This window comes from Emiliania huxleyi (assembly GCF_000372725.1).
Source record: "Emiliania huxleyi CCMP1516 unplaced genomic scaffold EMIHUscaffold_78, whole genome shotgun sequence".
Classification (NCBI taxonomy): Eukaryota; Haptophyta; order Isochrysidales; family Noelaerhabdaceae; genus Emiliania; species Emiliania huxleyi.
In genome coordinates this window covers 428,615-440,614 of record NW_005196163.1, presented here as the reverse complement: position 1 = coordinate 440,614, position 12,000 = coordinate 428,615, and the positions used below count along the sequence as shown (strand labels likewise).

At 64.2% G+C, this 12,000-nt stretch overlaps 4 protein-coding genes across 4 annotated transcripts in view; 3 read left to right on the top strand and 1 right to left on the bottom strand.

The window, feature by feature from the left end:
* The window catches only part of EMIHUDRAFT_218298 (hypothetical protein), a gene marked incomplete at both ends in the record, with an annotated part of 2,152 nt that extends 1,914 nt beyond the window's left edge, over window positions 1-238 (top strand). Inside the window, one exon of the mRNA XM_005760115.1 lies at window positions 181-238. Coding sequence (XP_005760172.1) covers window positions 181-238 — 58 coding nt within the window. The remainder of the gene's footprint in view (window positions 1-180) is intronic.
* A 3,672-nt stretch (window positions 239-3,910) lies between these two features.
* EMIHUDRAFT_218295 (hypothetical protein) lies at window positions 3,911-5,269 on the top strand (the record flags this gene model as incomplete). The annotated part of the gene is made up of 1 exon (XM_005760114.1): window positions 3,911-5,269. One exon carries the CDS (start codon window positions 3,911-3,913, stop codon window positions 5,267-5,269), a length of 1,359 nt encoding a protein of 452 aa, XP_005760171.1.
* Window positions 5,270-5,699: 430 nt separating this feature from the next.
* Window positions 5,700-6,677, top strand: EMIHUDRAFT_218294 (hypothetical protein; the record flags this gene model as incomplete). Its single annotated transcript, XM_005760113.1, has 1 exon — window positions 5,700-6,677. One exon carries the CDS (start codon window positions 5,700-5,702, stop codon window positions 6,675-6,677), a length of 978 nt encoding a protein of 325 aa, XP_005760170.1.
* Window positions 6,678-8,206: 1,529 nt separating this feature from the next.
* EMIHUDRAFT_106461 (hypothetical protein) lies at window positions 8,207-8,674 on the bottom strand (the record flags this gene model as incomplete). The annotated part of the gene is made up of 1 exon (XM_005760112.1): window positions 8,207-8,674. One exon carries the CDS (start codon window positions 8,672-8,674, stop codon window positions 8,207-8,209), a length of 468 nt encoding a protein of 155 aa, XP_005760169.1.
* Window positions 8,675-12,000: the final 3,326 nt, after the last annotated feature.

Below are 12,000 nucleotides of genomic sequence, written 5' to 3'. Positions count from 1 at the left end.
GGGGACCCGGGTTTCGGGGGCCCCCCCCCCCCCCCCCCGCCCCCCGCCGCCCCACACGCCCCACACGCCGCCCTCGCTCGCTTCTCTTCGCCGGCTGCCCGCTTGCGCCTTCGCACGCCCGGTTCGGGGCTCTCGCGCTTTTCGCCGCTAGCTTTCGCGGGGTCCTGTGCGGTCGGGTAGGAACTCGCCAGCCCTCTGCAAGACGCCACACTCGCCGGAGCTCTCTGTCTCTCAGTGAATCTCTTCCTTTTCCTCCTTTCATTATTCATTTTACATCGAAAAAATGCGCCTGCGACGGGCCGGGACCCGCGTACAGAAACGGAATCGCGCAGTCGTCCACGCTGTGGGGGTTGTGTGTGGGTCCTGTGTCTGGGAGGGAGGGAGTGGGGGTGTGCAGGTCGTGCCGTCAGCGTCACCCTACACGCTACACCCACGGCACCGGGCCGGTGCTTGCACACTTTGAATGCCGTGGGGCTCCTCCCGTGTCCGGGCGTGGAGATGCGAGGGTCGCCCCCCCTTGCCCCACCACGCGTGGAGATGCGAGGGTCGCCCCCCCTTGCCCCACCACTTTGTGTGTGTGGAGTAAAAATCCCGTACCTTACCGATGACCCAAACCCGCGCTGCGGTTTCGCGGCGAAGCCGCAGGTATCGCGGGGATTTGTGTCATGTGTCTAAGGCTAGCATATGCTTCTCGCGCTCGCCGCCGCCACTGGCTACTCCTCTCCGAACGCCATCTCCTCCCCGGACCCGCACTGCCTCACCGGCATCCTTCCGGAAGACTCTGAGTGCTGCTGCTCCAAGTTGTGTGGCACCTGCGGCGGCGGCGGCTGCCAGTCGCGACCAGGCGGCGCTCGCGACTGCTGCTGCGGCGCCATCGCCGCGTCAGGCCGCAAGTGCTCGGAGGCGTCGCCGCCATGCACCGTCGCGGAGCCGCCCCTGCCGCCTGCGCCTCCGGTGGCGAGCAGGGAGAATGCCAAGCGCGGCTTCGTCGCAGACAGCCGCTCGTGCGACGATCCGCTGCTGCTCAACGTCTCAGGATGGTTTTACGACTACAACCTCGACAACAACTACCGCAAACCAGGCGCTCCCGGCGACTGCGCGCGCGCCCGCTCGGCCGCGGCGCTGGACCGGCGCTTCGTGCCCATGAACTGGTGCCTGGACTCCGTGGAGAAGCAGGCGCCTGCGTATATCAACGCGACATTCTTCATGGGCTTCAACGAGCCAAACAACGACCACAACTGCAACACGGCGCCGCGCGAGGCCGCCAAGGCGTGGAGGGCCGTCATGGACCGCTGGCCCGAGAGCCAGCTGGTGAGCCCGGCCACTTCCGGGGACGGAGTGCCGTGGTTTGACGCCTTTTTCGGGAACTGCTCCGCCCTGTACGGCAAAGCCGGGTGCCGCATCTCGCACCTCGCCGCCCACGACTACAGCTGCGACCCCGACGCGACGCTCCGCTACCTCGAGCGGCTGCACGACCGCTACCACCTGCCGGTGTGGCTGACAGAGTTCTCGTGCGGCGCCGGTGCCGAGAAGAGGCCGACCGTCGACCACGCGCGCTTCATGGAGGCGGTGCTACCCAGGCTCGATGCGGCAGACTTTGTGTACCGGTACTCGTGGATGAGCGCGCACGACGGGCACGGCCTGCGCGGCCTGACGGAGCTGGTGCCGGGCGGTGAGGGCAGGAGCAGGCTGACGCGGCTCGGACACATCTGGAACTCGTAGCTCTATGGGCCCAGAACAGGTTGCACGGCCACGAAGTTGTGGTGCAGGCTGCATTGGGGATGGCGCCCCGAGCGCAGCACGATCGCACTTCCTCTTGTGCACGCTTTTTGAGTAAATGAGTAAATAATAATAAATAAATAAAACGCACACCTCTTACTGTGAGGTGGGTAAAAAGGAACAGGTCCCCGCCCGTGCGATCTTTGTGCAGGGTTCTTTGTGGGTTAATGTGGCTCTTACGTACATTTTTGGCACCGAGAGTATACCTTTATTGGTGTAGTTCTGAGCCCTGGTCTGACAGCCTGACAGCAAACCGCCCGGACAGCGCCTGACAGTGCCCGACAGCCTGACAGCGTTGACAGCACTTCTCTGACAGCCTGACAGCACGTATCTGACAGCCTGACAGCAGAGTCTGACATCAGCGGGGCTCTGTCGCTGTCAGGCCCTAACGTGACAGCCTGACAGCTGCCCGACAGCCTGACAGCACACAGTGGCCTGACAGCAGCGCTGACAGCCCGACAGCCCGACCAGCCCGACAGCAGCACAGACCGTACACAGGCCGTGCAGCCTCTTTCTTGTGCCATGAGGGTATAACAAAACTATTACATGCAAAGACATGTAGTCATGGGATGGTCATGGGTCTCTCCTAGGGTCTCTCTCTCAACCCTCCCGCCCCACCTCTGCGGACCCGCGGCTGTGCTACTACAAATGAAGCTACCAGCTAGCCTTCTGGGGCCCTACAGCCATATGCCTACAGCGTCTGGGTGGGGGTGGCCGCCGCCGTTTGTGCCGCCGCTGCCTGCGCCTGCGCCGCCATCTGCGCTCCCCAGCACCCGACAGGTGGCCGTCGCCGACGGCACGGTAGACGCGCGCCGCGCCACTGGCAGCTCGAGCGCAGAGTACCTGCGCCAGCTCTCGATGAGTCAGCGCAGCAACGGGGTCTTCATCAACGACCCCAAGGGCCTCTTTATCCTCCGGTGGTACCGTGAGGTGAAGGGTGACGGGACCCCCCCAGACGGCCCGCGCTACCAGAACAGAGCGTGCAAGTACTACAAGCTGACGAGCGACAACGATGGGGAGGCCTTCCGCTGGACCAGCAACTACCAGATCATCAGCAAGGTGTACCTGAAGAAGCACTCCAGCCTGCCTCTCTGCTATTCTCTCAGTGCGGCAGACAAGAAGATGGTGACGTCCACCATGAAGAAGATGGTGGGACCGGAGGCAGAGTAGAGACTAGAGTATGTGTGCTGTGTGCAGTAGAGTCCTGCTGGTCTCCTCTGATAGTGTCATAAGTGTGGCTGGTGTGTGTCAGAGCCTGACAGCACCCCGACAGCACCACCTGACAGCACCTGACAGCAACAGCCCAACGTCTGACAGCAGCAGCAGCCTGACAGCTCTGACAGCTCCGACAGCGTCTGACAGCAACACCCGACAGCTCTGACAGCACCCGACAGCTACAGAGCCCCTCTGATGTCAGACACGCACCCGACAGCACCCGACAGCACTGACAGCACCCGACAGCTGGTCTGACAGAGGCACCTGACAGTGCCTGACAGCTGCCCGACAGCCCGACAGATCACCTGACAGCACCTGACAGCCTGACAGCCAGGGCTCAGGTGTAGTTTCAAATGACAAGTGCGCCCCCCGGGCGCGCCGCAGGCGAAGAGAAAATTTGAGGGGCCGCGCCTGCGGGCGGCGTGCGCGGGCTAGTGCGCGGACTCGGCCGTGTGTGCTCGAGGCCGTGTGGCGACCGTCGGCGTCGCGGGGTCGTGTTTTCTCTTTTCCCGTGCCCAGTGTTGTGCGAGGGAGCTTTGTTGTAAAATTCTCTTTTACGCGGCTCTCCGCCGTGGTGTACCTGAAGCTGAGGCCTGAACCTGTGTTAGTGCCAGTGCGCGCCAGTCCCCCCGTGCGCCAAGCGCCGTGGCCCGTGCCCAGTGTTGTGCGAGGCGGGAGCTTTGTTGTCAGATTCTCTTAGATGTAAATCGTTCGGTGTTATTTCACGGTTTCTTAATGCCCGCAGACTGTACCCTGTTCATGCGTCAGCTGAGAGAGGTGTGCCAAACGCAGAAATAGCCTGACGCACCTGGAAAACGAGAAACCTTGCGGCTCTTCGCCGGCGGGCGCTTCCACTCGCACTCCCCGCTCGCACGGATCGACCCAAGTTGCAAGTAGGAACTCGTCGCCCCTCGGGATGACAGCCCCGGCCGACGCCGAGCCGCCTCCGCCCGTCGAAACGGCAGCGTTGTGCGTGCCGCCTGGGGCCACTCTGAGTGGCAAGGCGCGGGCGCAGCTGCTGGACTCGCACACGCGGCAATGGCAAACCGAGACGTGGGAAGAGGCTGACCACTCGCTGGTGCGCCGGCTCGTGGACCGATCGGTGGCCTGGGCGAATCGCAGCACTGTGGCCGTGGGGTGCTTGGGCGGCTCGGGCAGCCGCGGGCTCGCAGAGCTGCTCTTCAGGCACGGAGTCTACATGGGCCACTGCCTCAACCCGAGCACGATGGACTGTGCGTACTTTGCCGTGCACGACCGACCGCCGCTGGCTCAAGTCATGCAGTCCGTCTTCACTGGGCCAGCCTCCGCGGGGTCTCTCGATTACCAGCTGCACCAACTGCCCGCAGCCGTCTTGGCGGCGGCGGAGCGGGCGCTCGGAGCGGCGCTGCAACGGGTGTGGTCTGACTTGCGGAGTGAGCTCTATTGCTACTACCGCAACCGCCTATTGCGGGCGCGCCGCAGCAGAGCCGACGCCCGGGAGGACGACCTGTACGCACCGCCCTTTCACGCAATCGGCTGGAAGGCGTGCAAGAGCCTTGTCCTCCTCCCGGTCCTGCGCTCCCTGCTGGGCCGGAAGCTGCGCTTCATGCACCTCATGCGGCACGGACCCACGATGATGCTTTCGACGAACAACGTGCAGCTCAGGCAGTCCTGCGCCGGCGGCAACTGCGGCTCCGCACTCAGCACCAACAGATCGGTGTACACGTACGATACGGCAGCGGTTGCTTCACTGCACGCGGAGTGCCTCGCCCTCTCGCAGAAGCATTGCAGCGGCGCACAACTCCACAAGGCTCTCCTCGACCGCCCATGCGGCGCGCTGCAGACGCTGATGCGGCAGGGGCAGCTGTGGGCAGCTGTGAACTCGCAGGCGCGGGACGCCGCGGAGCGAGGGGGCCCAAGGGCGGCCGCAATGAGCTACCGGAGCGTCCGCATCGAGGATGTTGTGCGTGGGGTCGGTGTCGCGAGCCTTCTCGAGTGGGTGGGGGTCCCGCCGGCCGCGGTGTGCCCAGAGGCTCGAGGCGGCCTCAACACCACGTGCTGGCGCGACCCCTCCACCTTCCGTCAGGAGGAGAGCGTGGTCGAGTACATGGTTAGGGACAAGATGGCCGCCCTCGTCGCCCAGCTGCGGACCAGCGCGATGTGCCCTCGAGTCGCGGGGCTGTACTCGCGGCTTGGGGACGGGTGCGGGGATGCATATTTCCGACGCGCGATGGTCCGCTTTGGCTACTGGACCGCTGATGACGGAGCCAATTGCACCGAGAGTCGCGGGTCTTGAGCAGAGTGCAGACGGCGGATGGCGCGGTGTTGAGAGCACGGGGTCAATCCGCATGATGCGTCTACGATGGCGGCGGGCGGCGGGCTAGTAATTCTTTTGTTCTTTCTCGCCGCACGACTCTGGGCACGGGAGTGCCTCTCGCCGCTTGCATGCACACATGCACATGTGTAATATTTTCTTCTTTTTGCAGCACTGCAAAAGAAAGAAAGAAAGAAAGCATACATTCACAGGCTAAAATTCACTTTGTGTGTGTGGAGACGTTTACCTTACCCTACCTTACCTTTTTGCACATGGTGACGTTGGCTTGCCGAATGCGCGACCACAAAATCTACCGCGTTCTGCGCTCCAGAGTTGCGGAGCAAGGCGTTTCCTGCCGCTCGGTGTAGGAATTCTGTTCACACCGGCCGCGGTATAGCAGACAGCACCGCCCATGTGGCTGCTCGCCCCGCTCTGTGCACCCGCCTGCGGCGGCCACTCGCAAGCGTTGGTCGTCTACGTGCCCACGACTCCTCCGTCCTGGGCGACGGCCGCGCCGATACGAATATTCATTCCAGGGAATGGTACATCATCCGTGCCAACCCACGCCACGGGCATTCCAGATGAAGTCTTCAGGCGCGTGGTGCTTGGCAGCGGCGGCGGTCAGTGCTCGTCATTTGCCATCGAGCAGGTCATCGGTGGCAGCGACACGGGAAGCGTGCTCTGGAGCGGGAGCGTCGTGCTGGCAGAGCTCATCGGCGCCCGTGCGGCGACATTTGGCATCGTGCCCGGCTCGACGGCCATAGAGCTGGGCGCGGGCCTCGGCCTCGTCTCGATCGTCGCGAGCTGCCTCGGAGCGCGCGTGGTCGCCACTGATGGCGACGAGTCCATCCAGCCCGTGGCCAAGCGCAACGTCCTCCTCAACCAACGCCTACAAGACGTTGCCGGCAGCCAGAGCGGATCGGAATCAAACGAGGGCGGGCAGAGCGGAGCCGGATCTGTCGACGTTAGGCAGCTGTGGTGGGGCGACGTGGCCGCCGCGCGAGCGCTGGGCTCCTTCGACACCGTCTTGGGCTCAGACCTGGTCTACGGCACCGATGGGATAGTCGGCCCCGTGGCTCGCGAGGCCTCGTTTGCGGCGCTGCTCTGCACGATGTGGCTGCTAAGCCATGAGAACACGACCCTCGTTCTGACCTACCGAGAGCGCAAGCCGATCGAGGCGCGCTTCTTCACAATGCTGTGGGAGCAGTTTGAGCCGGATGTGGAGGGGGCGTCGGGAGAGGCGTGGCGAGGAGAGGCGTCGCCGATCGCCGGTGTGCCTGAGTCTAGCAGCGTCCGGCTATTCACGTTCCGCAGGCGGCGGCGCGAAACGGGGGGCGACACACCGCCGGCGCCGTATTGTGCGGCGCTCGGGCGAGACGCGGTGGAGTAGCGGTGTCCGACAGTCACCCCACAAAGGTCGGAACTGTCGACATACTTTGAGAAATCTAAGTCGTGGGGCGGAAGCTCAGACACTCCAAAGCCGGGGTGCATGTGCGCTCGGCTGTGCGGGGTGCGGTTACTTTAGGCTACGGGGGGTGTGGGGGAGGTACGTGGTGAGTTGACCAGGGGGTTGTGCGCCGGGCCCTCCTGCTCGGCTCCAGCCGGTAGACAAGTCTTGTCATCAACAGAGTAGATGGATCTGACCTCGGGGCCGATGTGACCAGAAGCGCTGTGGTAGCGCGTGGTTTGACCTCTTGGCCAAAGTACAGGTTTCGATCCGGGCCACCGCAAATTTTGATCAGCAAATTTCGAGGGGCGGCCGCAAATTTTGAGGTAGATTTTGATTGTCAAAATGTGTCCGTCTTGGCACAGGATAGAGCATATAGGCGGCGAACACCCAGGTAGTGCGCAGGGACATCGCGCGACTCTGCCCGCTCGCTCGACCCTTTTGCCGCGAGAGGGCGCCGGCCGCGTGTAAGGAGGTGGCTGGCGCCCTGAGGCGGCAATTGGTGGCGTGGGGAGTGCGGAACGCTACTGGCGGCGTGACAGGGCCTCTCTCGGTTGCGTGTGCCGCCCATCGGCACGCGGGTGCGCAGACATCGCGCGACTCTGCCCGCTCGCTCGACCCTTTTGCCGCGAGAGGGCGCCGGCCGCGTGTAAGAGGTGGCTGGCGCCCTGAGGCGGCAATTGGTGGCGTGGGGAGTGCGGAGAACGCTACTGGCGGCGCGACAGGGCCTCTCTCGGTTGCGTGTGCCGCCCATCGGCACGCGGGTGCGCAGACATCGCGACTCTGCCCGCTCGCTCGACCCTTTTGCCGCGAGAGGGCGCCGGCCGCGTGTAAGAAGTGGCTGGCGGCCTGGCGCCCTGAGGCGGCATTTGGTGGGGTCAGCGTGCGGTGCTGAGTCTTACTCGTCGGCGCTGGGGCCAGATCCCAGCGCAGAACCCTGCAACGCTGGCATATACAGACACAACCAGACTCTAACCCTAACCCTGACCCTAACCCTAACCCTAACCCTAACCCTAACCCTCTAACCCTAATAACCCTAACCTAACCCACCCCCCAACTCCACACCGCAAATTTGAAAGATCTTGATGAAAATCAGGCCCGACTGCAAATTTCTTCAAAATTTTCGCAGGCGCTCCGCGCCTGCAGATTTTGAAAAAAAATCGACAAAATTGGTACCTGGCCCAATTGACCTCACACCCATGGTCTCACAGTGTGCCGGCAGTCGCCGAGCAGTGTCGCTCACACAAGCCGCAGCACAAGTGACTGAGGGCCAGTGAGGGCGAGCCCATCGCTGTCACAGCTGTGGCAGCCGCACAGTAGGCTGTGTCAACTGTGCAGAGTGTGTGAGCAGCAGAGGAGCTGCTCTCCAGGCTTCTGCTGCAAAGAGCTGCATGCCACCGAAAGCGCTGTCGAGGTTCGCCGAGCGCGGCGCAGGTTGGGGGAAGCCGCCACCGACGAGCGCGTTGGAGTATTCACTCCGGACAAAGACGGGTAGACGCACACGAGCCGCGGTCGTTGACGCGCAGAGCGGAGGCCAGCGCAGCGGCGCCCTCGTCGCCGATCTCGTTCCCGCCGAGACACAACTCGGTCAATACCGCGTTGCTGCGCAGCGCCTCGGCGATCGCAGCGGCGCCCTCGCTGCGGATCTGGTTGTTGCCGAGGTTGAGGTCGGTGAGCACCTCGCTGCGCTCGAGCCCGCCTGTGATCGTTGCAGCGCCTCGGCCGCCGATTTCGGCTGCCGCATCCCGCCACTTCTCCTCCGTCCTTTCCATGGCGTTTGCCACCAGCGGGGTGGCGAGGTCCTTGAAGCGGCTGCTGCATCGTTTGAGGGCGACCGCGGACGCGAGGTCAGACTCGGCCAGCTGCTTCGCGATCGCTCTCAACATATCGTCAGGGAGGTTCACGAGCATCAACGTATCGTCGTTGAGATCAACGAGCATCTCGTTAGCCGCGCGCGTCCCCCAACGTCCTTCCTTGCGACGTGCCCGCCATTAGTTTTATTTTATGAGCTTGCGCCTTTCGTTGAAATAAGAAAAGGGACGTTCTTTCCCACCGCTTTATTTATTTCACCCTCCCCCTTTCCTGGGGTCCCCCCCTTGCCCGCCAAAAGGCGCTGCGGCGTCGGAGGACGCCACCGTCGCCTACCTAGACTCCCTTGCGTCACTACTCGAGTACGTGCCTCCCCGTGTTTGTAGCCTGGCGTTTGTGCCCCGTTTGTGCCGCGTCCCGTGCCCCCGAGTTCATTAAAAAAAGGCCAATTCTTGACTTGGGCCCTCGGGGTCTCGAGAAGACTTGGGCCTGCGGGCGGTCTTCTCTCGAGGTCTCGAGATACACAGAGCGGCCGAGGGCCGCCCCCCCCAGGCGGCCCCACACCCGGCGGATTGTTTTGAGGGTCTTTGATAACGCGAGAAAAACACCGCCCCAAGCGGTCGGAAAAGCCATCACTTCAGAATCAGATTGCTTCCAAACACGCGATATCTGCTGCGCCGCCCCTGCCGCCGACACACACACACACACACACACACACACACACACACACACACACACACACACACACACACAAACAACATTGCTAAAAATCTCTCTCTCTTACACACACACCCTAAAGAAAGAAAGAAAACAGACAACGCAAGGGAGGGATGGGGAGGACGGCACGCCGCCACCACACAGGGATTTTAAGGAGAGGTGTGTGATGCGCTAGCCGTCGCCCACCCTAGGGAGTCTGCCTCTTTCTATCTCTCTTCGCAGTCTCTCTTCCCCGCAGAATTCTTCTTTCGCGTGCTTTGCTGTCGCTGCGCTTGGTGAGGCCCGATCCTCCCGCTGCGCACCCCTCACCCCCACGCGCCACCGCCGCCCCGCCACCCGAGATGTAGACTCCCCGGTCGGCCGCCGCCGTCGCCACCGCCGCGCCCCGCTCCCTGCTCCCGCTCCCGCCCTCGCCCCCAGCGCGCATCATGCCGCACGCAACCAAACACGGGCCCCTAGCCGCCCGCCAGCCCCGCCGCCCGCCCGCCCCAGTCGCCCCCCCCCCCCCACACACCCGCACGCCGGCCGCGCCCGCGGCCCCGACCTCTCCCCCGCTTCTGGTCTCACACAAGCTCTCCACGCCACGCCGCCGCCGCCATCCCCCACCCCCACCGTTGCCGTCCGGGCGAGCACTGACCGCGGCGCTCCTGCGCGCCCCCCTCTGCGCAGGCGGGACTCGCGGGCGCCGCGCGCGGGCATGAACCCCAACTTTCTCTCGACCGTCTTCCTGCGCGTCGTGCGCAAGGAGGCGGAGCAAGAGCCCGTCATCGTGCTCTCTTGCATCCTCGGCGGTGTCGGTGCGCCGCACCGCCGCGCGAACGAGGCCCGGGCGCGGCAGCGCCCCGACCGCATCGCACCACGCCTCTGCGCCCGCCGTAGGCATCCTGCTGCCCTTGCTGCTCGGCGACGGCGGGCGGCGAAAGGAGATCGAGGCGAGCACATACGCGTACCGCATGAAGTACCTGTACCCTGGCCGCACCGCTCCGTCCAGCTGACGCGCGAAAACCCGCGTGCTGTGTGTGTGTTGCGCGAGGCGGCGCGCACGGCTGCTGGGCAGGGTTGGCCCCCCCTCCGGCCTCCCCTTCTCCCCTCTGCCTGGTCTGCCATGCCGCCGCGCCTGCGCGTTTCACTCCCGCGCAAAATGTGAACATGCAATCGAAATCCGAATATTTTGCTTCTTTGCTCTTTGGAGCTGACCCGCATGGAAAACTAGACTAGTCGTCGCAGCCAGCCCTGGGCACGCAAACCCCAGCGCTGTGCCACTGGGCGTGTGCCCTGTCGCGCTTTGGCCCCTGCCGGACCGCTGAGGCGCTGTGCGGGGTGTGCCGCTCCGGCTGCGGCGCGCCCCGGTTAAGTCGGCTCCCCCCTGGAACCCTTCTGCATTCCGGGCGCCGGGTGCGTGTTGTCTCAACATGCACAACATGCACACGCTGACGCTCTCCCTCACATCCGTCCGACATCGCGAGGCGTCACTCCGTCTCTACGGCCAGGGCCGCTGGCCCGACCATCTCGTCGAAACGGGCCACCTAAGGAAGGGTAAGGTAGACTTCTCCAGACACATGAGGTGGTGGGGCAAGGGCCAGGGCAGCCCTCGCGACTCCACGTCTGGACGACAGGAGCCCCACGGCATTGAAAGTGCAACGCGCGGTGCGCGTGGGCGAGCGGTGTGAGAGTGTGAGTGTGTGTGTGTGTGTGTGTGTGTGTGTGTGTGTGTGTGTGTGTGTGTGTGTGTGTGTGTGTGTGTGTGTGTGTGTGTGTGTGTGTGTGTGTGTGTGTGCGCGCGCGCGTGTGTGTGTGTGTGTGTGTGTGTGTGTGTGTGTGAGTGAGCTGTGTGAGTGTGTGGTGGGTTGGGGGGGGGGGGAGCCAACCTCCTTCGCGGACCCAACAGCGAGCTGCGTCCGCTGGTCGAGCCGCTCAACCTAGTTCACAGCTGCAGGTGTGAAGAGACGCTGTTCACGGCCGGCTGGCGGCGCCGCTGGTCGGGCCGCCCCACCTACCATAGTAAGAGCAGTGAGAACAGCAACAGGAGCAATAGGACTCCGCTCGTCGAGCCGATCCCACCGGCACGCGCAGCAGCGAGGAGCGGCCGTCGGAGGAGGCGCCGCCGCACTTCTCGGCGAGAAAGGCGAGGGGCAGCGCCTAATAACCAAGAATGGTGGGGCTCATAGGAGTCGTTTCGGCGAGGAAGGCGAGGGGGAGCGCCCTGCGCTGCTGCTCTAGTTGTTGTTTGTGCCCTTGGCGCCTCGGGTGCTTGGGGGGGGGGGGGGGGCAAACGGGGGGGGGCCCGGCCCCCAGTAGCGCAATGCCCTACCCTCCCTCGGGGGGGGGGGGGCAATGCCCCCTGGCGGAGTGTCTTGGGGGAGGGGGGGTTTGTGTGCTCCTCCAGGGGGCCGTCCTTTCCTTTAGGATTTCCTGTTTCGGGGCCCCCCCCCCCCATACCGGGAGCTAGCGTCCAGTCCGAGCCCCCTGGGTGCCCGTCCCCTTCCCATTTACCGACCTGTCGCCTCGGGTAACAACCCCCCGGGCGGGGGGCGGCCTATGCGACATGTTTAACCCATGTCCAAAACATGTCCTGGACGTGTCCGGGCACCGGGCCGGTGGGGGGGGGGGGGGGAAACCCTTCCCCCCCCCGCGGGGTTTTAAAAAACCCCTTGGTCTTTTTCCCCGGGGGGATAAGCCTGGCATAAAGGCCCTCCGGGCCCCCGGGAACCCCACCAAAGGGGGGGGGGGTTGGGGGGGG